This window comes from Ziziphus jujuba, chromosome 5 (assembly GCF_031755915.1).
Source record: "Ziziphus jujuba cultivar Dongzao chromosome 5, ASM3175591v1".
NCBI lineage: Eukaryota > Viridiplantae > Streptophyta > Magnoliopsida > Rosales > Rhamnaceae > Ziziphus > Ziziphus jujuba.
Genome location: NC_083383.1, coordinates 17,340,850 through 17,366,670, shown reverse-complemented (window position 1 = coordinate 17,366,670; position 25,821 = coordinate 17,340,850). Strand labels below are relative to the sequence as shown.

General features: G+C 33.4%; 4 protein-coding genes across 11 annotated transcripts; all 4 read right to left on the bottom strand.

Annotated features, from left to right (window-relative positions):
• Positions 1-1,522: 1,522 nt before the first annotated feature.
• Positions 1,523-6,234, bottom strand: LOC107421247 (pentatricopeptide repeat-containing protein At4g32450, mitochondrial). 3 transcript variants are annotated; one of them, XM_016030449.4, is made up of 3 exons: positions 5,854-6,234; positions 2,776-5,135; positions 1,523-1,836 (listed from the first exon to the last, which is right to left on the bottom strand). In XM_016030449.4, exon 2 carries the CDS (start codon positions 5,103-5,105, stop codon positions 2,793-2,795), a length of 2,313 nt encoding a protein of 770 aa, XP_015885935.2. In that variant the 5' UTR covers positions 5,106-5,135; positions 5,854-6,234; the 3' UTR covers positions 1,523-1,836; positions 2,776-2,792. The 3 variants fall into 3 exon arrangements, with proteins under 3 accessions (XP_015885935.2, XP_015885934.2, XP_048331459.2); XM_016030448.4 differs by having other exon boundaries at positions 2,776-5,158; positions 5,854-6,233; XM_048475502.2 differs by lacking the exon at positions 1,523-1,836 and adding an exon at positions 1,968-2,188 and having other exon boundaries at positions 2,776-5,158.
• A 3,752-nt stretch (positions 6,235-9,986) lies between these two features.
• LOC107421242 (U-box domain-containing protein 1-like) lies at positions 9,987-11,965 on the bottom strand. Its single transcript, XM_048475504.2, has one exon. It carries the CDS (start codon positions 11,058-11,060, stop codon positions 10,137-10,139), a length of 924 nt encoding a protein of 307 aa, XP_048331461.2. The 5' UTR covers positions 11,061-11,965; the 3' UTR covers positions 9,987-10,136.
• A 152-nt stretch (positions 11,966-12,117) lies between these two features.
• Positions 12,118-14,455, bottom strand: LOC107421244 (cytochrome c oxidase subunit 5b-1, mitochondrial). The gene is made up of 6 exons (XM_016030441.4): positions 14,057-14,455; positions 13,705-13,787; positions 13,537-13,587; positions 12,673-12,739; positions 12,492-12,571; positions 12,118-12,388 (listed from the first exon to the last, which is right to left on the bottom strand). The coding sequence occupies exons 1-6, from the start codon at positions 14,256-14,258 to the stop codon at positions 12,347-12,349; spliced, it is 525 nt and encodes a 174-aa protein (XP_015885927.2). The 5' UTR covers positions 14,259-14,455; the 3' UTR covers positions 12,118-12,346.
• Positions 14,456-15,579: 1,124 nt separating this feature from the next.
• LOC107421245 (peptidyl-prolyl cis-trans isomerase CYP95) lies at positions 15,580-25,107 on the bottom strand. Of its 6 annotated transcripts, XM_048476595.2 has the most exons (15): positions 24,956-25,088; positions 23,871-23,994; positions 23,708-23,762; positions 23,306-23,394; positions 22,934-22,958; positions 21,456-21,494; positions 20,390-20,507; positions 20,086-20,213; positions 19,636-19,999; positions 19,361-19,479; positions 17,566-17,770; positions 16,754-17,476; positions 16,573-16,641; positions 15,975-16,328; positions 15,580-15,734 (listed from the first exon to the last, which is right to left on the bottom strand). In XM_048476595.2, the coding sequence occupies exons 2-15, from the start codon at positions 23,946-23,948 to the stop codon at positions 15,731-15,733; spliced, it is 2,370 nt and encodes a 789-aa protein (XP_048332552.2). In that variant the 5' UTR covers positions 23,949-23,994; positions 24,956-25,088; the 3' UTR covers positions 15,580-15,730. The 6 variants fall into 6 exon arrangements, with proteins under 6 accessions (XP_048332552.2, XP_015885928.3, XP_015885930.3 ...); XM_016030442.4 differs by having other exon boundaries at positions 15,580-16,328; positions 24,990-25,107; XM_016030444.4 differs by having other exon boundaries at positions 15,580-16,328; positions 25,002-25,106.
• Positions 25,108-25,821: the final 714 nt, after the last annotated feature.

Genomic DNA, 25,821 nt, shown 5'->3' with positions numbered 1-25,821 from the left:
TTTCTTCTTCCTCCAATGCCTATTTATAGGTGAAGATCTTCCAAACTTGATAATGAAATAAATTCTGTTTTGAATGATAAATGCATAATAAAGGTAAATTATCTTCAATTCCTCAAATCAAACAATTATTCCTAAATGAAGGTTTTTCTTTTATTCCATGAATCAAATTTTAATAAACTTTCGTGGCTAGTAATCACCATTGATATCCCAAATAAAACATAAATTACGAACCTCGTTTTATTTGGCTTTTATTCAAAGAAATATTTATTATTTTCAAAATTTAATAATAGCCTTATTCAGGCTCTCAAGTTACTACATAAAATAATCTTCCAATCATATTAAGTTTTTCACTTCTAAAAAATGTGCTATTTGCCTATTCAGATATTTAATTGCTTCAATTACCACCAAAAATATAATTATTATTGGAAATAATAATAGTAATAATATAGGAAAACAGGTCGACCAAACAGAACATTGATATATATATACAAACTATTTGTTTATATAATGAATATTGGCTCAATAATGTAATCGATCCAAGTTTATTTTAAGATTCAATTAGGCAAGTTCTAACATTTGAGTGTGGCCACATGTTGTCATTGTGTCCATGATGCGTTCGGTTTTTGGACGAGTTCGTCATTTTGTATGTTTGTGGCCATTTAGAGTTGAATTCGGCTCCAATCGTATTACATGATCAATTCAGAGTTTTCTTTAGGGCATTCTTTTTACACATTCTTTTTTCTCATTATGGGTACATAATGTTAAACATATTTATCATTGATTTGGGTAGGGGGAAAAAAAAAATTCAGGAGCAAACTTTACCAAACAAACCAGATATTCTACTTCAAGCGAATCATAACAATTAGCAGAAATGCGCGAACAAGTGTAAATCAATCTGAAACTCAAAATTATTAGACTTGTTGACGTTGGAATTAATATTATTAATAGACAATAATAATTAACTTATAATAAGTTAAACATAGACAATAATAATTAACAGATAATAAATTAGACATATTTGTTGATTTTGCTTTTAACGTCTGTCAACTAGTGTATCATTCTTTTAAACACTAGTTTTCTATGGTATTCTAACTGCTGCTTTGCCGTGTTGTATTGTTGTCATTTGATTTGATACAAGTCTTGATATGTTCTCTTCAACTTGCAAATGAGTCTGGGGCAAGAACTTATAGACAGTCGTCGTAGACATGTCAGTCGGTCTTGGTAACAAAAACTACAGAATCAGCAACAACTCGAGACCAGAGAAAACCACCTTGGATAAAAATATTAAGTGATAATATTTGCACCCTCTTCCTACCGAAAATACCAAGTAACCCGTCCGCTAAAAGTTGAGAGGGTAACGGTGCCAAAAATCTCTAATTTTCTTATTCGCCAAAAAAAACCAAAAACAAAATATCCTAATTACTGTTTCAATCTCAACAAATTAACCTTAGAGATTTAGTTTCCATCAACCTTCTAAGCCACCAGATGATCATTGATAAAATTAAAACTAGACTTGTGAAAAGAACCATCAAAATCATAGTGCATATTATATATTTCATCGTTGTATATATTGCTTAGTCACAAAACTAATTAAATAGATGGACAACAGATATAACCATCTCAGACTAACCCAAAGAATGATCCTCAAGTGGTTGTACACACACTCCTTATTAAAGCTTTGGTCTTATTGTCCATGCATGCACAAAATAATCAGGTCACAGTTAGAGAACATCCATCCACATGGCAGAGATAAGTAGCTTCGCAGGGTGACATGACATGTGATTTCTCGTCATTAGTTTCAGGTGAGTGAGCCTAATGGCTCTTCCTTCAAGAACTCTGATTAGGTATATTTGCAATAAGATTAGCATCCTCAAATAAATCCAACTTACAGATTCAATATGATTAAAGAAAAAGAAAAATGTCGACAAAATTGCACCAAAAGAAATAAAAATTTTCAACCCATAATGTAATAGAAACAATATAGCCTCCATTTAGGGCATCATTTTCTTTCTCTCTAGGAAAATAATTAATTAGAAGTCAAAAAGAGTCCAGAATCTTAGACATTGGTGTATAAACTATTGATGGCGAAAATTGGACAGAAATGACCAAAAGTAAAATGTTAGTTCCGTTTCTTAGAAAGTAGGTCTCCTAATAGCTGCTTCTCTCTTATTGAGTCAATTGGAGTACCCTAAAAATACAATTCAAAGTATCAGAAGAAAAATCTAACCAAGAAAACTTCAAAGAGCCATCCCTGAAGATACTTTGCATAATTCAATGGAAGTTCATAAAGTTCCCAATCAGTTTTAGGTTAACAGGAATGCAGTTAAATATGACCTCGTGCCAGTGCTAGCATATGGTATAAAATATTTAATAAAAGAAAATATACATCTCTTTTATCTTTTAATTTCCACCCACTTGACAACCAAATGTTGTTTAGAAGCAGAATGTGGAAACTCATTAAAAGAGCTTAAATTTATTATTTAATACAATCAGCTTAAATTTATTATCTGATACAATCATATCATATACTTAAATCATAATTCAGAATATACTTCCAGCTGTTAAAAAGATTCACGGCTACATTCAAAATTAACTTCATACATAAAAATCTTTGCGTATTTAATTTCTATTCAAACCATATTTCATACTTTGTTAGCTAATATGCTAATCGGGTGCACTTTGTATCAGATCAAGAATTTAGGAAAAATGACAACTTAACAATTTTACTCCAGACAAAGTAAACATGAAAAGATGAGCAGTGGAGATGAATGGTACCTCAAGTTTCACTTTATTCACCAATAATCCCGACATGAGCATAGGCCATCTTTGAAATGGTGGAACCGCTTAGCATCACGTATGATGAGTTCTCTGCCAACAATTTTTGAAATAATCTTCAATGCGGTATGGCAATCGCCACAAACACGAAGATTTTTTATAACTCTAATAGGTGAACGAGCTGAGCTATTAAGGAGGCCATAAGCTACAGCGAGTCTCTCACTATGAGCAAGTAAAGCATCCTCTTTGCCTTCTTGATCAATGTCATGTAACACAAATCTAGTTTCTGGAATGTAACCAGCCTCTTTCATTTGTTCCCTCAAACCCCTAAGTTGAGCATAAATCTTATCATTCTCAGGATGAGATGTATCTCCTGCCCGATATTCATGGACTCGGCTTCTTACTTCCAAAAGATTTTGAGCTTTCTTCTCTTTCTCTTTTGCAAGATCTGAAGCTTTCACTGGAACAAGGCCAGCCTTTGATTGCTCATTAAGGTGAGAAGGGTCTAGCTGCTCAACAATCTCAGCACAACGATCCCCAAGCTCCAAGTTCCCATGAACTCTGCAAAAATTCATCAAGGTTTCCCAAACAACAACACTAGGCTCCAAGGGAATGTTTTCAATGAACTCTAAAGCTTCGTCCAGATAGCCTACACTTCCAAACATATGTACTACACTTATATAATGATCCATGGTCGGGACAATGCCAAAATCTTTCTTCATTGATGATAAATGCAGCATTCCTTCATAAATATCTCCCACAACACTACAAGCATTAAAAACCCCAATGAAAAGTTTACCATCAGGTTTATGCCCTGCTTCTTTGAACTGAGTGAACAGATCAATAGCATCCTCCCCGAGACCATTCCTAGCAAGCCATGTTATCATAATGTCCCATGATGTCAAATTGCGCTTTGGCATCTTGTTGAATACCACAAATGCATCTTCCATAGAACCACATTTTGAATACATCTCTAAAATCTTGTTGTAGGTGCTGACTTGTAGAGGGGATAAAGCTCTTATTATATCTTCATGAACAACCTTTGCTTCCTGTAGAGCTTTAGCTTCACCACATACCCACATTAGCTGTAAATAACGGGGCAAATCTACAGGAACATGATGTTTCTCTAACAACCTTAAAACCTCCAAAGCTTCCTTGACTTTCCCCTCCTTGCAGAAACCATCCAGCTCCTCAAGAGTACCATTATATGGGCTACTTTCAGATGCATCATTCAGCTCCTCTTCAGGTTTAGGGTCACAAGATACTTCAGAATTGACCACAGGATTCTGTAAAGTACTTGAAGTTTGCTTATAAATTCCAAGGTGTGGGTTTTGCAGATACCGTCCAGAACTAGGGATCTGTTGATGCATTCTAACATCCATTGCATCATAAGCATTGAGGCTTGGCTGAATGTGTCCAGAATTCTTGTTTGGGCTTCCACAAAACCCTGAAATTCCTTGTGAATTATACCCATATTGGTTCTGTATTACTTCTCTGTGTCTCTCCTGGATAGAGGCATGTGGATTCTGTATATTATCATATCCTCCATGTGCAACATTAGGGTTATGGTTCCGCAACTCACTATTCTTATTCTCATAATACTCACTAAAGTTTCCATCTGGCTGAACTGGGCCATTCTGATTCATTGTGCTTCCCCTGTAAATTCCACTGTAACTTTGAAAGGAATCATTTGGTCTCTGCTGGGAAGCCCTTGAACTATCTGTATGGACCCCACTCAAATTATGCTGGAACACACCATTGCTCTGACCATGATACCCACCAAAATATCCATTTCTCCCTGATAAATTGTCAAAATTTGCATTACTAGTGCTTTCCCTGAGAACACCACCAGAATTATGGTACAACCCATTTGAGCTTCGCTGAAAATCACCATCGTTTTGCCCATTAAATCCACTGTGAATTCTATTTTGTCCAATGGGGTTCTTCGTGTAATCATTTCTAGCGCTTTCCTTATAATCATTATTGTGGTTCAAGCTCTGATGATGCTCCATGGAGTTACCTCCATAAAACCCATGTGATTTTGCACCAAATGGCCTATCTGAGCTTTGTAAACTAGCTTTTTGTTGAAAAACTGGGAAGTCTTGGCTCTCATTGTAAAACCCACTAGGGTATTGGTTTTGGTCATATTCTGTAGAAACTTCTACTTGATGCCCATTAGCATTTTGGAAATCCCATCTTTCAGCGGCAGTACTGAGATGTTTTAACGACGTGAAGGTTTTCGTTGAATCTGAAGCACTGCATGGAGTACAAGCCTTTGACAATGTTGCAATGGAATTAATTGTTAGAAGTGTGGCTCTCTTTGTGGACATTGATGGCTACAACCTATCCTTGTTCAAATCCTAGAGAAACAGTGCGAAAATTTCTGAGAAAAGATGTGTGAGGGAGGTTAGAAGAAAGAGAGTGGATTGAAGAGGATATCAAAAGTTATAGTATAAAACATCATAAATAAACAAACCAACAGCAAGCTAATATCTTTAGTGCAATTTTTAACGGTAGATGAAATAGCAAGTTGAAACAAAAAAATCCATAGAAGCATTCGACCCAATAAGCAAAAAAAAAAAAAAAAGAAAAAGGCACATACATTTCAACTGCACGACCTTTGAGCATAAACCAGACAAAAGAAAGCATAAGCTATTCAAATGAATTTAAATTAGCAAAACACACACACACACACACACACATATATATATTGATAAAACTAAACTAACAAACTCAAATAAAATAACAAATAAGGTCAATATTAACAAAATCTACAAAACCTTTCAAGATACAATGTCTAAAACAATTTCAGCAGCATAGAGATTTTCTCTAAAAATTATTAACTACTGGCAGGTTCCACCAAGGAAAAATTCTCACAGCTAGCTACACAACCATATTTCAAAATGCCAAAAACTACATCACGAAAACTGCGGGCACAAAATCGAAAATTGAGGGAAAAATTTAAAAAAAAAAAAATTGACGAATATCCGTAGCGTAAAAGAATGCAAAGAGAAGAAAACTGAACCATTTTCTTTTTCAGGAAAGCGAAATTGCGAATGGGTGAAGTTGGAAGAATACCTTCTGCCTCTGAGTGTGACTGGTCTCTGATGGCGGGAGAGACCGTGCAGACAGAGCTCTCGAGCATAAGAGAGGGGTTTTTTTTTGGCTTGTAAAACGATTATTTTGTGTGCTTAAAAACTGAAAGTGAAAAACCCTTTTAAACATCACTAATTTAACACCTGAATTGCCTAAAATACCCTTCACATAAAACGAAACGTTTGATCATCAACTACTGATTTTGGGTGAAACCTGTTCCCCCCGCCGGCCAAATGGAAGAGGAGAGAAATTCAGTGATCGAATTTTAGCACCATTTACTAATTCTTTTTTTTTTTTTTTCATTGTTATTATTTTTTTTCCTTTTTCTCTGAAAATCAAAGTTGGAATGTTGAGGGGAAAAAAAAACGAAAAAAAAAAAAAAAAATGAGAATGGCTGATTTGTGATTGTTGGAGATGCAAGAATCTGAAACATGTGGAAGGAGAAGTTTACTTTCAGAATCACACACCAAAAAAAGCAACATGTTTTGTCACTGAAGGGGTCTTTCTCAAATTTTTCATGATATGGATAAGACTCTCCTACAATAAAATTAACAAATTTTTTTTAAAAAATAAAGACATTACAAAAACTGAAAAACAAAACTTTTATATTATTTTAAAATGAATTTTCACATGTAAGTTTGTACAATAATTTCGAATTTGAATTCTCTATTTTCTATATAAAAATAAATAAATAAATAAGATAAAATAAATTTGTTTTTAAAATATTGATCATTCATATTAAAAATTAAAAATATAAAAAATCCACTTAATGGTTTTCTTATGAATAATTTTTAATTAATTTCTAATTTCTTTAAAAAAATGCATTAGTAACTTATTGTTTAAAATACTAAATAATTAGATAGAGTTAATTTCATTTACTATTGAGATTTGATTTAAATATAATTTAATCTATATGGTTTTAAAAATATCTTCTTTTTTTTTCTTTTTAGATTTCAAATAGATTTTATTTTTTATTATTATTTAATTTATACCTCTCCAAAAAATTTTATTTATGTTAATACTAATTTTTAAAACTTAAAAACTAAATTAAATTAATATAATCTTCAAAAGTTTTAGATGAAATATTCAGTAATTAGAAACAAGGCTTTTAGAATCTTTATATGGGATAGGCCACAAAACAAAACCGCCTTCTAATGGGCTAGAAGCCCATGTAATATGGATCCACTGTCCATGCAAAAACTAAGTACTATATTTAAATCAAAAAAGGATTATTTTATTTTATTTTATTTATTGATTTATTTACAATAAATTTTATCTTTGATGACTTGAAAGTTCACTTTTTCAACGGTAAATGTGACTAGTCAATTTTACTTCACAAACAAAGGTTTGTTTGGTACGAGTCTTTTATATTAGGAATTTTGTCATAGTTTTTGTATTTGCTCAATTGAAATCTTTTCTTTTAAAAACGAATTCCACGGCAGTGATGGAATTTTTTAATCCAAAATTATCAAGTTAATCTGGTAAAAGACTAGAATATATGTAATATATGTATATTTATGCTGCACTATTTGAGATCAAATTTTGGATGAATTAAATTTCTTAGCAGAATTTTATTGGATGAACTAAAATTTTTATGTTATAGAATTAATAAAATTATTTCTTTATTCACATTCAATAACTAATGCTTTGAATCATGAGCAGTACATTTTGCATCCGTCTCAGCAAACTTTTTTTTCCTTCTCTCACTGCTCCCTTATTTAGCATGCTTCGGTGGGAATGTTTACAAAGATACATCTATATAGTTTGCTTGGATAACAAATCTATTCCATATATATATATATATATAAACACACACACACACACAATGACCTTGATAACTAAATAATTTTACTAACTTGCATTCGTGTACTAAACGAATAAATTCATTAAATACATAATATCATAATTTTTTAAAAGATCTTTTAAAATACCATTGAATATAAAAATTAATAATTTATTAAATTTATAAAATAAAATATAAATATTTACCATAAGTAATAAGAATATCTTATTCAATAGTTTTTAATTTTTTTTCAATTTACTTGTTTCCCAAAATATGCTTTTAAAGTTTTTTGACTTTTTCTAATACATATAAAAAAGAAAATAAGATTTAAAATAAAAATTGATTAATTGATTCATAATTTTTCATAAATAAATATTTAACTAATTAGTCAACTAAACAATGATCTTCTTTGCACTTATCACTGGTATTACTTCCATTACTAGGCTTATTGTATGGTAAAATTATTTTTATTGATTATTTTTTCATTTATTAATTGAGTGATGATCAATCACGTAGTTGTAGATTTGATTAAGCCTGATTGATCTTTTTCTTTATTAATGTATATTATATAATTAGTAAAATTATTTCACAAATATACTATAAAATTCTTTTTAAATTAATAAATATTTTAATAAAACTAATAAATTATTTATTTACCGATAAATTGATAACTCATTTAAATAAGTAATTTTTCATAATATCATGCATTTATACAGAGATTTTACTCCATGCATATATATATTTTTTTCTCCGCTAGTGAATTCAATGACAAATCTTTTTTTTTTTCGCCCCAACAAAAGTGGAAAGTTCAACTCCCACTCTCAATATTTAAAAAAATATATATATAAAATAATAAAATAAAAACCACATGACGTGGCGGAGTTTTGACCAGTTCATAGGGTTAGAACACGATTAACTAGGCAATTGGGCTGTCCCATTATATTTTCATTTTTGTTTCTCATGTAATTTCTTCTCTTTTTTCTTTGTTTCTCTCACCCTTTATCGCAATCGACAGCAGTTTCAAGCTCGCAAATCATTCAAGCTTCTTATTATGCCATGCTATAGATATATTTTAAGGACTATTCAGTCGTCAAAATCTATACCACGCCACCCAATTGCGAAACATATACAATATGCTTAAGGAATGAAGGCACCTGCTGACCATTTTCTGAGAAATAGAATTTCCGTTTCTTCCTCAGCCTACTTATGGCATTGATAATAGCAGAGATAATTTCTCAGTTAACCTAAGACAATATTTATAAGAGATTAGCAGGGAATTTCTAGGCAGAAAACGTATAGAGAGTACAAAAGGCTGATTCTGTTTTATTTATTCCTTGAAAAATATTTCATTTTTAGCAACATTAATTTTACTGTTGGAAAATTTAAATTATATTGATTAATTTTCCAAATTGAGTGTAAGTAAAAAATGGTGTATTTTCACATGATACAGGTTGCAGAGCTTCACAATAGCTGTTGCCTTTACAATGTACTAATTCATAATGTCATTGCTTAAAAATACTTTTATATGTAAAAATATATCTTTATATTTAAAAATATTTTTATAAATAGATATTTTTTTGGCTACATGTCCTCTAAAACTCTATTAATAAGATATATTTCACTTCATTTATAATTGAGTTTGAAAATTTAATATAATTTATATATCCATAACATTAAGAAAAATAAGTGTTGAATATGTGGAGTTCAAGTCAAATTTGATTCACCGATCTTGATGATTTAAAGTGCTACTATTATCAAGAAAGATTGTTGTATTTTGAGAAACGATTGCCATAAAATCATGAACATCTAAATAGGACAAATTTATCTTAAAAACATAGAGTTCAACTCTAGTCTCGCTCTAAATTGGTTTTTCTATAAACTCTAATTATTATATGCCATTGTTTTATTTGTATGCTTCTTGAATAAAAGTTTAATCACATTTATGTTTAATTAGTTTTTTAATTTAATACTTAGTTTTATACACACTAATTTTTCCAAATTATCTAGATTAGAGAATCAAATTTGAATTGAACTCCCCACATATTCAACTCTTACTTTTCTAAATATTATGGATGTATAAATTATATTAAATTTTAAAATTCGATTATAATTTAAGTGTAATATCTCTTATTTATAGAATTTTAAAAGATATGTAACCAAAGAAATATCTACTCATAAAAATATTTTAAATATAAAAATATATTTTTAGTACTTTTAAATAACCAAGTGATACATTTTAAAGATAGTACTCATTCTGAATTAACACCTTATAAAGGTAACAACTATTGTGAAACTATACAACTTATAAAATGTGAAAATGCACTCTTTTATATTTCCATTCAATTTGAAAAATTAATTAATATAATTTAAATTTTCCAACAGTTAATCCTCCATGACACCAATCACATAAAATACATATCGAATAGGAAGCAATTTGTAAGAAGTTCCGGAAAGTCATATCTAAGTTCCAGGATTGATCATTTTACTGCCACTGGAAAAACATGGGGCTCCCATCCACATATGTATCCAACTCGGCATCCATCATCTTCCTCATTAACAAAGAAGCCCTCTCTCGAGCTTTTGCTGATCCTCTCACTGAAAGATCAGCAAGCACGTTCGCAAATTCCGGCAGCCTCAAAGCATCTCTGACACAGCCCTCGCTTTCATCAAACAGACGAATAAGAATTTCCGATGCGCCCTCTTTACTCAACATGCACCTCCCTCTTAACACATCCACCATCAAACTTACAATTCCATCAGTCTTTCTCAAAGCATTCAATCCTTCATTGAACCTAACCAAAAGACAAAGTACTGCTAGAGAAGTTCCAGCAAGATCTTCACCATCAGTGCTCTTCACCACTTGGATGAGCACTGGAACTGCTCCTGCTCTGACTGCCAAAGTACAGTTCCCATGAAACTGCACAAGCTCAGCCAAAGAACTGAGGAGATGATGAGCAGCCGGACCATGGGGACCTGAAACTGCCTTGACCAGCAACTGAACTGTACCTGCTACTCCAAACTTGGCCTTGTTCTTGTCAAGCATTGCCAAACTGCAAACCAAAGAGGAAGCTAATCTGCTAGATTCGGGGGAATTTGGGGAGACGAGTACAGAATTTAGGTGATAAATGTTTTGTATCTCCGCGAGAGACTGCTTTAGATTAGGGTTTAGGGAGAGGTTGAAGAGGATGGACAATGAGAGAGCTTGGATGATGGAGTCGGAAGATTTGGAGAGGTTAAGAAAGACAGGGATGGCTCCTTCAGTTTCTGCTAGCAAGTTCCTGTTTTTAGGACTAACTTTGGTGATGGAGACTAGAGTCTTGAGAGCTTTCTGCTGGACTTCATGGGAGTCCAATTGAGCCTCCGAGAGACACTGGCTAATCGTGTCAAGAATTCGAACTGCTGACATGGTTGGAACCAATGATTTCAGAGCGTCGCCTGACAATGCTTTAACAGTCTCAGGTCTTACACATTCATATTAAGAGAGATGACCATACGGGATGAGAAAACATGTAGGACATTCCAAAGAAGAATTAGATGGTTACGAAGTTACAAACCACAAAGTCTGGGGCTTTGCGTTTGTCCCTAAACTGGCAGTTTTGGAGCATTGTATCGATGTTCTCATAGTGCAGGTGTATAAATATAATATTTTCTTCATAAAAAAATTCAAAACAGGCCGTACAATCACAAGATTGAAGATCCTTTATATCAGGCCAAATATATTAAGAACAATGCAGCCAGCATAGGAATGATTATAATATGAATTGGTTGCACTCACCAATAATGACAATTTCACCTCAAATTTCATTACATTCATCCTTTCATTAATAAATAAGCTGACATTGGACTAACATAACATGAAAAACATACAAATTAGACTAACATAACATGAAAAACATACAAATTAGACTAACATAACATGAAAAACATACAAATATGTGTATGCATCAAGGGTTTGCATCTACTAGGAACTACATAACCTGACATATTGCAAATGAGAGCAAAGATAAAAGGAGACCAGTAGAATTGTGTATTAACATTCAGTGATATTTTCTTTTTCGGGCACTGAATTATGTTCACTATGAATGGCATGCACTTTATGATTCCTCGTTGATTAGATAACTAAAAGGCGCAGTTTGGTGCTTAAAGTACTTCATAGTGACTGCTCTTCAAAGCCTTGAGATAATTTTAAAAAAAGAAAAAAAAAGAAAAAAAGGATATCTCTGAATAATATTCCTCATGAACAACTCGAAGCCATAGGTTACAATTATTTCATATATCATCGCAAGATAACACACCAAACTTAACATTTAATTATTTAAAATTTCTTCGACAATCAAGTAGGGAATTATAAAGTGCATACCTATAACGCAGATGATTGATTATTCAACACTCTAGCTAGTGGTGCATTAAGAAGATATTGAAAAAAGAGATGAGTGATATATAATATTTTGAACAAAACTGTCTTAAAGATCAATATGTAGCCACTAATTATTTGATAAATGTATAGGTAGTCAAAAACGAATCCCACGGCCAATTTATTTTGTCACTGACGAAACATGTTCAGCACATCCTCAAGAATAAAATAACAGACAGGTGCTCGTAGCTACAGTATAAGAGATTAATTTCTCATCACTTGGCAAATTTTTTATTTTAGCAAGAAACTTGTAAGCCAGATCAATGATGACCGTCATCTCAATGACCATCAGGAGAGCCACCAGGGCCAACCACTTCAAGCTGCAAGACATTCATTATATTTTAGAAAACTTTCATTCAACTACGCCAATCTACATTCAAATGCAACTAAATAAAAAGACTTGAAATTTATAGTTGTGCTTGCCTTGAAATATTGAGAACAGACTGGGCATTCATGGGGCTTGCCTTTCTCCAGCCAAAACCAAACAACATCATGCTCATCTTCTGCATATGTAAATTTGTTGATATGATCAACTGCTACAACTGGTGGATGAACTTATAACAAAAATAATTAGAAAAAAATGCAATCGATAAGAGAGGTTTACCTCCCTCACCACCAGGACATCCAACTATTCTCTTGTCGTAGTAGGACTTAACGATAGCAGGTGCTTCCTATATGCAACAAATAGTGATTTAATATAGAAAATCATTGATTGAAGATCTGATCATGTTAATTTACAATATAACTATAACCACTCACCAAGTAGATCGATACACTAGCACATAAACCTCTTTCTCTCTCTCTCTCTCTCTCTCCCCACAACCACACCCCCCCACCCCCCCACCCCCACCCCAATACCAAATACTTCAATAACACCTTCTTTTGCTAACTTTCTTATTCACGGTTCAAATAAAATCCTGACAACGGACCTTTTTAGTTTTTTAGAAATAGCTGTTCACGTTTGGAGATCGCAAGCTCCCTGACATGATATGTTCACCACAAGTTGATCCTTGTCTAAAATCAGAGACCAATCTAACTATATAGCCTTTTTTTTTTTTTTTTTTTTTTTTTTTTTTTTGTTTTGGTTCTTGGACAGAGGAATGATGAGTAATGCTAACACAATGCCCTTGTGATTGCCTAACTGTACGCGCAGGACATCAACCGAGACATCAACCTTCAATATATCAATGACACTTGGCCTCCCCTTTGTATATTTGAACTCTTGAAAACACACTATTTACTTTCTTTTCTCATAGAATTTTTGTGATGCATACCATCTCATTTCTTCCAAAAGAAAGACGAAATACAAGCATGAACAAACAACAAATCAAAAGACTACTTAACATCAAGAACCTACTATCAATGATTGGAATTCTTCCCTATTCAAACCACACTTCAACTTCAATAATAGCAATAACTAAATAAATAAATAAAACAGAGCTGAACAGTAAATTCAATGGTGACTAACCTTGGTACCAAAAGGACCAACTGGATAATTTATTTCAAGAATGTCCTTACCCTGCACAAAAAAAAATTAAAATAAAATAAAATAAAAAAACCAAACAAACAAACAGACACAGAATCAATATAATAAGAAAAAAATTACATGAAATTAGCAATAACAGTCATTAACAACCTCAAGGTCAGCCTCAATTTCTTCCCGCTCGTGTCCAGTAGCAATGGACATAACATCTTCCACTTTCGTCTTCAAATTTTTATCTGCCAATTATTCACCCACCCCCAATCACATTTTCGCAACCATACCATAAACCATTCAAAGTCAAAGACTCAAAATAAGATCTACATCATACAGATTCGTTGCTACAATTTGTTGAAAAGAAACATAATCAGCAACACATCATACATTGCACAATTTCCGTAACAATTTTTTTTCCCCCATTTTTATTGCTTTTGAATCTTTGCGATGAACCAAAAACATATAGATCATTAAGGATTCCGCAAGTGTGGGAGAAGAAAAAGGAAAAAACCTGAAATGGAGGAGAGAGTAGAGGATCTCGGGAACGGCGTGGATGTAGAGGAGGCGGAGGGTGAAGAAGAAGAAGAAGAAGGAGAAGAAGCGAGCAATCGGCGAGCGAGTTTGATAGAAGATGACCGCCATGAAGAAGTGGAAGAGGATGAGACTAGAGTTTGGAGGTGAGCTGACGAGGATGATACAACGCGCTTCCACATTTTTCTTTTTCCGGTGGCGAAACGGCGAAACTTTCAAAAATGTCTGTCACTGTCGCAACCAAAAGTATATATATATATTATATATATTGCATTTTTCGTTTATAACTTACCGGAAAATCTAATAAGCTGAGTCAACTCTCTCACACCTAATAGGTTCCTTTCTTCTACTAATAAAACTATTTTTTTATTTGTATTAAGGAATTTTTTTTTTTGGTGAACGTATTAATGAATTGCGTAGGGGAATAAAACATTGGCAAGGAATATTTTTATTAAGATAAATAGATTTTAATATATATAAAAGAAAAAAGAGTTCGAGGTCATTTCGGTAAGGTTCTTCTTGTAGGGAAAAATATAAAATACCCTTAAACTTTAACCCGAGTTTCAATTTGCTCCTTTAAACTTTTTTTTTTTTTTTTTTGGAAGCAAATCTTCTCTTCTGAATTTTGGCAAAATGTCAATTTACCCAAAATTTTAAAACTTTTCGTTAGATTTTAGTTAAATTAGTTGATTAATATTCAAATTGATTGCTTATAGAGATCAAATATGTATAAATCAAAACCTTTTTTTTTTTTTAAGAAATTGTTATAAAATGAACTGAAACAATTCATTTTAGGTATTATTTTTCAATTCTTGTAACACACTTTGTTCATATAAACAATCAATTTTGCGAAATTCTAATAAAAAGGGTGGCATAATTTGATAAAAGGTGAAAAGGACTTTTATTCACCCAAAAGAAAAAGGAAATTTACTTTAAAAATAAGTTTAGGAAGCACATTGAAATTTTAGTGAAATTGGGAAGCGTATTGCAAATTAAAATAAAAAAATTTGCCAGGGTATCTTGTCATTTTCATTTTATAAATACTTTCATTTTTCATTGGTTATTTCATTTGGTAAAATCATTATTTATGCATTTTATCATACTCACAAGAAGTTCACAGTTTACCGTATACATTAAACTGCTATAACTATCCTTCCAAGTTTTTTCTATCCATGCAAATATAGCTCTGTCAAAGACAAATCCACCTGTAGCACAGTCGTATATAACTTCCATACAATCTGCTGTGACCTTAATAAATAATTCATCGATAACAAAACATATTATAATCGCCGATTATTTTAAAAGACCATTCACGTAAAATTTAATATGGTTATTTGATTTAAAATTTAAAAAAAGGCTAATATAACCACCGATTTGACAGTGATAATGTTTTTCTATTGAAAAAAAATTATAGACAACTAATAAAAGACCAGAAGTACAATTATCCTTTAAAAAACATCACATAATCTTCATCTTAAAAACAAGATACAAAACAAAACTGGATGAAGACAAACTGCCACTAAACAGTGCACTGATTCCTATTTTCTCATAAATGTTCAATTCCAGGTACCACCAACACATTTCATCAACTGTGTTTAAATTCTCTCTAGCACAAACTCCAAATTCATAATCATCATTGGTACATCAACCAGCATCACCTGCAACCAAAACCGAATAACTAGAATCCAAATGCCTCGTAAAAAATAGGTATTCATTTCTCAACATTAAACCATCTAAAATTATTAAATCTAAAACTAAGTCTGATGAGTAGAAAAACTACTGATCATAAAGCTCTAGCAACAACAGATGGAGTAATTGAAGTCCAATAACCAACATCCAATCCCCCTCCTCTTCACCTAATTAAGACAGAGACGCCAATACTGCTACAACAGTTTCACCTTTGGCTAGAATCTGGAGACCCATCCCCATATGAAACCAGGCCCTTCTTCACAGGTGGGCTTCCTGATGATGATGTCGACCTGTTTCTGTGTGTCCGCTTGGGAGATTGGGAGTCCAGGGAGGACCTCGACTCCGATGGGCTTCTGCTCCTAGAAGGAGATCTCCGCCCCTCAGCTCTGGGAGAATCGCAAGATCTAGAAATATCCACTGGAGAACGGCTCCGGCTGTGAATGGGGCTCCTGCCACGAATAGGGCTACGGCTACGAATTGGGCTCCGACTGCGGCTATACCGACGGCTGCGGTAGCGAGGACTGAGTGAAACAGAGGACATCCTGCTTCTTCTGCTTCTGTATCTGCAGAATTTCAAATGTTGTAAAAATAAAAATTAAAGTCAAAACCTAGAGAAAATTGATTATATAGTGTTAAAGGAGGAAAAGGCATTGGTCAGCTCCTAACTATGCGTATGAGAGATAAAGAGTGAGGAGAGGCAGCAGTATCACTATCAACAAAAATCGTTTGAAGTCGCTTTAAAGCTAGTGTAAGATAACGAAAATACAAATATAGAAATTGACATTTAAGTGTTCGTAGATCACAGACCTTGGAGGTGTTCTTCCTCTTGGAGGGCTTCTATAGCGCCTAGGAGAGTACCTTCTGTAACTAGAATACCTATAAACAATCAGACATGATGGTATGTTAATTGCCATTTCATAACAATCTCATTACATGATTAGCACCTCCACATAAGGGTGCAAGAAATAGAAGTTGGCTAGCAAGTTACCTGTCACGCTCACTCCGGCCACCATAACGATAAGACCTAACAGGAGACGGTGAAGGGGTTCTGTATCGGCGTGCATAAGAGTACCGCTGACTGAAACCCCGTCCCCTTCTAATGCGCTTTGGTGAACCATCTGGGGAAACACTTCTTGACACACTTCTTCCTCGATCAGAAGGTGACCTCCCCCTACGAACAGGACTAGGACTTCTTGAATAGCCACGGCGACTATTCCTGTTTGGTTCTCCTTTTGGACTTGGGCTAACGCTTCGCCTTGGAGGGTCCCTACTTAAGTTTCTGCTTTCACTTCTTCGAGAAAATCTAACAGGGCTTTTGCTTCTACTTGAAACTCTAACAGGGCTTATTGACCTACGTGATAACTTTCTTGGGCTCCTGCTTGGTCTTCTTCTAGGTAAGGATCTTTCACGGCTCCTGCTAATGCTTCTCTGGGACCAGGTTCTCACTGGGCTCTGACCGATACTTCGACCCCTCTGGCCCCTCACTGGACTTCTGCTGACACTACTGGCTGGACTTCTACTGCTGTCAGTTCTAACAGGACTTCTTGTGAAACTTCGGCTCCTTTGAGGGGCATGAGGAGGACTTCTACTAATACTCGAGCTTCTGCTCATTCTCCTTTTTGGACTTGGACTTGGGCTCCTGCTCAGACTCCTCCTGGGACTAATACTCATACTCTTACTCATGGTCCTTTTAGGACTCAAGCTTCTGCTCCTGCTCATCAACTTTTAATAAAATACCGGTCCTTGAAGAATCAGTAAGCATAAAGAATAAGTGAGGTGTGACAAGAGTTGAAAGTAGACCTAGATTTGCCAGGGTGATCATCAACTATGTCAGGCTGTCTATCTGCACTTCGTTCAGATTTAGAGCTTGCTTCAATGCCGTTGCTCCGCTGCTGTCCATTCTCCTTGGGTGATCCACCATCAGTTTCAAGCATAATGGACTCTTTCCTTCTATTGTGAATTGGAGCAACATTTTTCTCCGAATCCAAAGGAGACTGATTTTCAGCTGCAGAAAGAAGGGACATCACGAACATATCAAGTAATAAAATCAAAAACCAAGAAAGCAACTAAGTAGTACTAGCAATAATAATAGTAACAGTAAGGCAACTCACTAACAGAAGGAACCCATGCAAAAGCATGGATACCAAACACATGGAAAAAATCAGGTGGTCCTTGGACCACCTAATTCTACATGGTCCTTCCATAAATTGTTCACACATGTCAAAAAAGTAATTGATATGATTTTAAAATAATTGATGTGACTTAAAATTTTGATTTTCTATTATATTTTAGTCACGTGTCAAAAAATTTGTGGAAGGACCATGTAAAAATAGGTGGTCCAAGGACCGCCAGATTTTATCTCCAAACACATAAAGAGCCAAAAAAAAAAAAAAGAGTGAAGGGGAAAAAGCACAAGCATTGGGTAGGATTATAAAATTATTTTATAAAACATCAATTTTAAAGTAATTTTAATAAGCTGATAGGAGCTTGCTTATTGAAATTTAGTTCCCACCCAAGGATAAGCCCTTTTAATAAGATTTTCAAATACCCATGTTATACTTACTAAATGGTCTAAAATACATCTCTCTTTCATATATTATTATAATAAGTCAAAACCTTAGATAAAATCTATTAAAAAAAGAATAGAAGATAAACATCACATGCAACAGTTATTTACGAGTTTACTTTTGCAACTCATGGCAATTCTAAAGCATATTCTATCAAACACTCAAGACAGTTGACTTTTTTCTACAACACAATTAAAAGTAGTTTTTAAAAAGTAACAGCAATACCCATCAGTCCCTTATAATGGGATGATGGCATTTGTCCTTCCCCCCCTTCCCTTGGAAAGCCTAAATGTGTAGCAGAAATTTTATTCTATCCCATCAATTTGCTTTTAAGAGTCAAATTGCATGTGGGCTTGACCTGACTACAATATGCAATTAGCCAGGCCTGCATTCAACCACATTTCCAAATTTTCTAAATGATGCGACTTATCCCAAAAAGTGCAGCCATTTTTCTCATTGAAACAACATATGGTTGCAAGTCAAAAATTATTTTTTTTTTTTAAAAACCCTCAACAAAAATCCATAACAACCAAGTCTTCACAAAGTTAATCAAGTCAGCTAATTATTTAATCTGATTCAGTAACATGGTTCCAATGAAAGAAAATTTAGGGGGACAATTTGTCACAAATGTTAAAATTGGCAAAGAATGTTCCATCACAAAAAGAAGCTAATAAACGTGTTCAATTTAACTCATTAAAACAGTTAAGATAATGCAATTTTACATCCTTGATTACAAAAAATCAAAGGTCAAATCAAGATTCAATCGACACCCAGTATGATGCTAAACCTCTCTACAGGATGAGTACACATTAAGATTTCAAGCTTCAGAGATTGCAAGAATTATGAGGAAACATAGCAAAGCATATCATAGAAGTCTTCTTTGATACTGGCAATTTTGCAGGTATATTTATCTTATGCAAAAGAAGCGAAAGGCAAGAACAGATAGCGAAAAACAGCTCATATAATGTTCATATCAGTTAGTTACAATTCAAATATATGTCAAGCGGATAAGTGACTCTAGGCAGTACCAGATTTCTGAGAAGGGTCCTTTTTGCGCTTCTGATCCTTTACTTTGGCAGTACCATCACCTTCAGAACCACTTTCACTTTTGCTCTCACTCTCAGAATCTGTAAGACTAATCGAAGCCCTAAAGAAGGTAAACCCAAGTTTCAGCATATACTTTAAGTTGCCAGATTTATATATGATAATTACATATAATTCAGCTAGGTCTCATACATGCAGACCTAAACTAAAGAAAAGAGCGGAACACATCAAAATTATGGATGAGTGTTGTGAATATAACCTTCTTGATTTGCGCCTTGATTTCTTATCTCGCCGCCTGCATTTTTTGTCACGCCGTCTGTCCTTTCTTTTTCCACGTCTGTATTTGTCTCTTTTGGAAGATCTCTTTCTTCTCCTACGCCTCTCATCACTTGAAGAACTATCATAAGATGATGAGGATACAGATGAGTCAGAATCGCTATCGGAGTCTGATGATTCCAATTCAGAATCTGAAGAACTCTCTGACTCAGATGAATAGTATCTTCTTCGCTTTCTCCTTTTATCTTTTGATGATTTTTTGTGCTTCCCTTTCCGTCTTGCTTCATGACTGTTTGCATCAGAAGAAGCATCCTTTCCAGTTTTCAATTTGATTGTTTTCATTTTATCTGTGCAAGAGAAGGTTTGGTTAACAAGTTTGATCTGACAACCCTGTATGGGTACATCACCCAGGGATAGTCTATAAAAACCTTACCCTCATCATATTCACCAGAATTGATGATTTTCACTGTTACAGATGGACTTCCATCTTCTTCACCCGCATTTTCAATCTTTCTTAATACTTCATGTCCATGAACAAGCTTCCCAAAAACTACATGTTTTCTGTACAGAAGTTGCCACAACAAATTATACTGAATAGGCAATAAGTTAAACACAGAATGAACAAAAGTTTCCACGTATCAACAATGTATGAGATACTTTTGAAATGAGAAGTATGAACCTTATGCTAGAAAATGTGAATAAAATGCAAAACTTAGCTATCATTAAGACAGACAAACCTGTCTAGATTATGATTCGCTGCAAAGGTAATGATGAAATGAGAACCCAAAATGTCACGATCAGCAATAGGCATGGAAAGAAGACCAGGTCCCTCATGCTTTAGCCTAGGCAGCTCGTCTGAAATAATTCCACAGTTACCACTGGTTGCACCCCTCAAAGGAGGGAAAACCTTATTCTAGCTATCATTTATCATCTAACCAAACATACTTAGAACCACATACCTTCACATGCCAAGACAGAGACATTTGCTTAGCTAAAACGAGGCTCAATCATACAACAAAGCATAAATAATTTCACCCTCAGAAATAACACGGTTAAAATTCTATTAGAATTAATGAATTTGACATATATATAAGGATCATCCAAGTAGCTGAAACAAATAAAAGCCAGAATTGAAGCACAAAACTTCTTGACAGTCCAATATCGCGCAGCACAAAACAGTTGTTCGGCTATCAGCCTATTACAATTAAATTTGTTAAATCAGTGATTAGTACATTTACTAGCAACAACCATAGATGAGCAAGATGAGGATGACCAAAGGCAACAAAAAGTACATAACAAACAAAGTGTTATGCATCGCCACAGGTGCCAATGTCAGGTGGAGGTGCATGTCCAAGTGCCAGACATTCTAGTTTCCTATAGTTTCCCAACATATTGAAGCACCAACCGTAACCATACCCTTACCCACATCCAAACGCCGGATGAAGATAGAGAAAGGCTACTTGAAGGGTCCATGTAGCATAAATTGATATTTCTTAAGACAATCCATATAGCAGTTTAAAATAAGAAATCCTATAACCAAAAAACAGAAACAAATAAAATGTAGAAAAATGCTATGTGTGACCACCGTGAGCATCACTAGTGGGGGGACCCAAATGCCATGTGACAGTTTAATTAGCTTCCCAAAAGGGTTCACTTTCCCATTTTAGATTTTCAGTTTAAAAGGTTACAACATAATTAAATGCAACCAATTAGTAATTGCCAAGTTAGCAATGGATCTCACTAGTGATAATCGCCAGTAGTGAAAAATGGAAAATTTCTAAAATGTAATGAGAAGTCTCTAACCTGGAAATTTTCCTCCATATATGCTTTCACCACTAGTCCCTGTGGAACAAAAGAAACATATAATAATTAAGATACAAGACAACAAAATAATACTGTGTCAATAGTATAAAAATGATAACCCAAGATAATCATACACTTTCAAGTTCATTAATGTCCTAGGTCAGCCAGCCAACGCAACATTAACCCAGACAGTATTCAGCCATTCTACTTCTAATTTCCATATCTTTCTCTATTTCTATTTGCCGTCAAGGTGAGCAGATTCTATTCTGTATATACTCCATTTCATATCTTTGAAAGATAATAATTTCATTAGCCTCAAATTCACCTCAAGTAAGATCAAGGGTGCACTTATGATCATCCCTACTCCAATCACTTAGTCACCAAACTATTAGCATATTAGCATATGCAAATCTTCAGGATTCCAAAATTTTTGGCTCAGTAATACCTTCATTTCTAAAATAATGCCTACAAACAATATCAAATATATCACATACACAAAGTATTACCTAGGTCAGAGCACACAAAAAATAAAATAAAATAACATAAATAAAGGGAGAAAATCTAACATGTATTCTGGACATACTACATTTCAACTCCATGTACTTTGTTAATTTGTCACTTCCACAATCATCTCGTATGAGATCCTAGTAAGTTCTTAAGGTCATCCCTAAATTAACTACCTAACTATTATTTCTATTTCCACAGATAAAAATAATTTTATGGGCCATTCAGCAAGACATACTCAATTAGAAATAGTAGAATTGCAGTGTATCTAGCATACCATATAAATAGGAAAAATTTAAACTTGATTCCCAAAACTGTCATTTCAAGATCATAGTCAAGCCCTGAAGGCCATAATAAAATTATAATGTCCAACACATCCTGTACGCATATAGATTATGTACTCTATACACAATTCCCTAATCACCTTTTAAAGCATACTTGTTTGACATCTTTGAGTTCACTCTCATTTAAGGCATGAAAACATAGGCTATGAAACCATTATATGGAGAATAAAACTTTCCACTACATAAATATTATGGTTAATTTCAATTTCACAACCACTAATTTGATATTATCAACATTATTCTTAAACAAAATGTAGTCTCCTGCCTTCTTTTGTATAAGGAGCTGCACATATCATACTCTCTTAATTTAACCCTGAAGTACAATAAACGCACAAAATATTCTGCCTCACACAGCTTTCAATACATCTAATATCTTGTCAAATATTAGAAGCAAATATTATCTTGAAGAACTTGTAAAATACTAGTTCAGCAATACATTTCTCTCTCTTTTCAATCTCCTTACAGACAAACCAAATGCTCCAAATAAAATACTGTAACAGAAATAAATAAATGGCAGAAAAATCAAACACATACTGAGATGATCATGACTTTTGAACAGAACAATATTTAAAAAAAAATAAAAATATATTAAATGAGAAGAAGATTTAAGGAAACTATAATAATACATACCATCTCTTTTGACAAAATCGCCACCCTGCAAAATAATACCCGTTATTAATGTCTTCTAAGAATAAAGAAAAATATGGATTCGAAACATGGTTGGGCATGGCGAAGCTTATAAAAATTTTGAGGATAGACAACTTAGTAAGTACAACCTTAAAACTACATCACAAGAAAAGCAGTCGTGACCGTCAGCCCTGTATCCTACAGCATAAACAACGGTAACTGACTAAAAGACAGACCACTTCTAAGTCATGCTCAACCAGAAAACTAAGTACCAAAAAAAAAAAAAAAAAAAAAGGAAAAAAAAAAAGAGAAAGAAAGAAGCATAAACAATCTTTACAAATGAAAATCTAATTACAATGTAAGAAGACAACATACCTGTGCAACATAACCTTTTACAATGCGATGAAAAAAAGACCCCTTGTAGTGCAATGGTTTTCCACTTCGAGGACCAATTCCCTTTTCTCCTAAAGATATAATGATGGAATAATCAAATCAAAACCAACAAGCTATACAATTGTTATACCATACTACATAATACTAAAAGTTCCTCATCCCAATTTTTATAAACATGTCGAAGATCAAAATCCAAAAGCACATAGAGAGAGCTACTGTATCATTATATCGATGCAAACAAGAATAAATACAAAAGAAAGGTTAAAACCAGACATTGCAGACATTGCTAAACGAATGAATGTTATGCATACCACGAACAAAACTATATAAACATAAGAAAATAAAGGAAAAAGGATAAAATATGTTCAGATATATTTAAATTACCTGTACATAGTGCACGAAAATTCTCTGCAGTCTTGGGAGCAACATCAAAGAAAAGCTGTGCAAGAAAAGAAAATCAGTTATATAGCAAGAACAATAAAATAATTTCCATTTTACAAAAAACAATTGAAATATGTCATGAACTTTAGCTAAAACTCAATGGTACCTCAAAAACCATTCTCTCAACAGGATCACCATCAATAGACACGTCCATGAAAACCAAAGAATTCTTCCTCCTCGCCATTTTTTTTGTTTTCTTGTCGACAAAGATACTCAAGCCAGCATTACCACTAATTAAAATGCACAATTACAATCAGTTTGTAAACATCTCAACTCATGTAGGTAAATTGAAATAAACAAACTATGAACACTGGAACTGTCAACATATCACAGCCCCAGCAATAAATTTCTCCCCAGAGTATGGACAATATGTAATGTGTAAAGAAGCTCAAACATAACATAAGCATGAAAAGCATGGAGTGAGGCGCCTATAAATATTATGTTAGTATCTGCATTTCAGGACAAACAATTCATAACCCGATGCTTAGTTTGGTAAACAAACCCAGCAAAGCACAAGGGCACCTTAAAAGCTACAAGCTTCAATAATGTCCAGAAAAACCCACTAACCCAGATCCACAAACGATAATTATATCCATAATAAAAAAGTTACCTAACACATGGAACCGCACAGACAGAGAATTAAATTTAACCTGCGGTACCAAAAATCTCGGTTGAATCAAATGGAACCCAGCAAAGCACAAGGGCACCTTAGAGCTATAAGCTTAGATAATGTCCAGAAAAACCCACCAACCTAGATCCTCAAACGATAATCATATCAATAAACATCAATTCTTAAACAATTATCTAACACCTGAAATTGTCGCAGAAAGAAAATTAAATTTAACCCGAGGTACGAATATCTCAGATGAATAAACTTTGAGCGAGTGAACCAGCCGATTTATCGTGAAAAATTAAATAAACAAGCACCAAAATGCTTAAACCCTAGCCAATTTCCCACAAAACCTGGCAAACGCGAACAATTATACTACAACATAGTATTCAATTTCGTCGAGTTTCTCGGAGTTATCACACACTGGAAAATGGATTACGTACATATTCCATAAAATTTACAAAAGATTAGAAATATATATAATTTATAGAATATGAAAAAATGCAAAAATTCGACATGGGATTTGCGGATCAAAGCCGTAAATAGAAAAGGCACAAATATAAAATTGGGGAAAAACATACTTTATAAATTTAAAAAATGGGGAGAGAGAGAAACCCTAGGGTTCACCGGAGAGATGCAGAAGCAGAGAGAACCACAGAAAAGCGACGACGAGATGAGAGAGTGAGGGTCAAAAAGGAAACCTACCTTTTATAGGGAGAGGGGCCTAGCTTCTTCGATTCCTCCATCGTGAAGTTACTGGATTATCCCTATCTGTCCAAATGGAACTCATGTATATGACCCTTCCGTTGCCTCAAATAACGGAAATGTCCCTCGTCACATTTGGGCTGAGCCGGGCTTGCCGCAATGGTATTTTAATTATTTTATATTTTTAAATAGAACAAGTATATTCATTTACTCATTTTTAATTTTGTTGATATTTTACTTAGATTTTATATTTTTAAAAAATTATCATTAACTTCTTTTTTATTTTTTTATATATTAAAATAAATCGGCTTTTTATAAATTTTGTTAATTAATTTTAGTTGTTAAAAAATTAAAAATTGTTATTTATAATTGTATAATATTATAAAAGTACAATTTTAGTTTTTAATTATTAAAATTAACTAGTAAAAATTAAAAAAAAATAATAGATGTGTATTTTAGGATAGATTTAGAAAATTAAAAGGAAATAAATGATTATTTTTTAAAAATGTGATATTTGAATAAAAAATGATAATATTGAAAAAATATAAATGAAATTTCCCTTTATAAAAGAGTGCAATTGTATTATTATTATTATTGTCATCATCATTGTCATTATTATTATTATTATTCTGGTTTTTTGGATAGTTTTGTATATGCTTTTGTATTTTTAAATATTATAAAATAAAATCTCTTAAAATTTTAAATTTTTTTTTATGAAGTGTAAATTTTAGAGTTGGTCACT

Coding starts and splice junctions, on each gene's coding strand:
- LOC107421244 (XM_016030441.4), bottom strand. CDS start 14,258: ATGTGGAAGCGCGTTGTATCATCCTCGTCAGCTCACCTCCAAACTCTA. Junction 12,572..12,672: donor ATGTCCTGGTGGTGAGGGAG/GTAAACCTCTCT, acceptor TTACATATGCAG/AAGATGAGCATGATGTTGTT. Junction 12,389..12,491: donor TCTGTTCTCAATATTTCAAG/GCAAGCACAACT, acceptor AATGTCTTGCAG/CTTGAAGTGGTTGGCCCTGG.
- LOC107421247 (XM_016030449.4), bottom strand. CDS start 5,105: ATGTCCACAAAGAGAGCCACACTTCTAACAATTAATTCCATTGCAACA.
- LOC107421242 (XM_048475504.2), bottom strand. CDS start 11,060: ATGTCAGCAGTTCGAATTCTTGACACGATTAGCCAGTGTCTCTCGGAG.
- LOC107421245 (XM_016030442.4), bottom strand. CDS start 23,948: ATGGCGAGGAGGAAGAATTCTTTGGTTTTCATGGACGTGTCTATTGAT. Junction 22,959..23,305: donor TAAAAGGTTATGTTGCACAG/GTATGTTGTCTT, acceptor ATTATTTTGCAG/GGTGGCGATTTTGTCAAAAG. Junction 16,329..16,572: donor AGAGGAAGAACACCTCCAAG/GTCTGTGATCTA, acceptor GAAATTCTGCAG/ATACAGAAGCAGAAGAAGCA.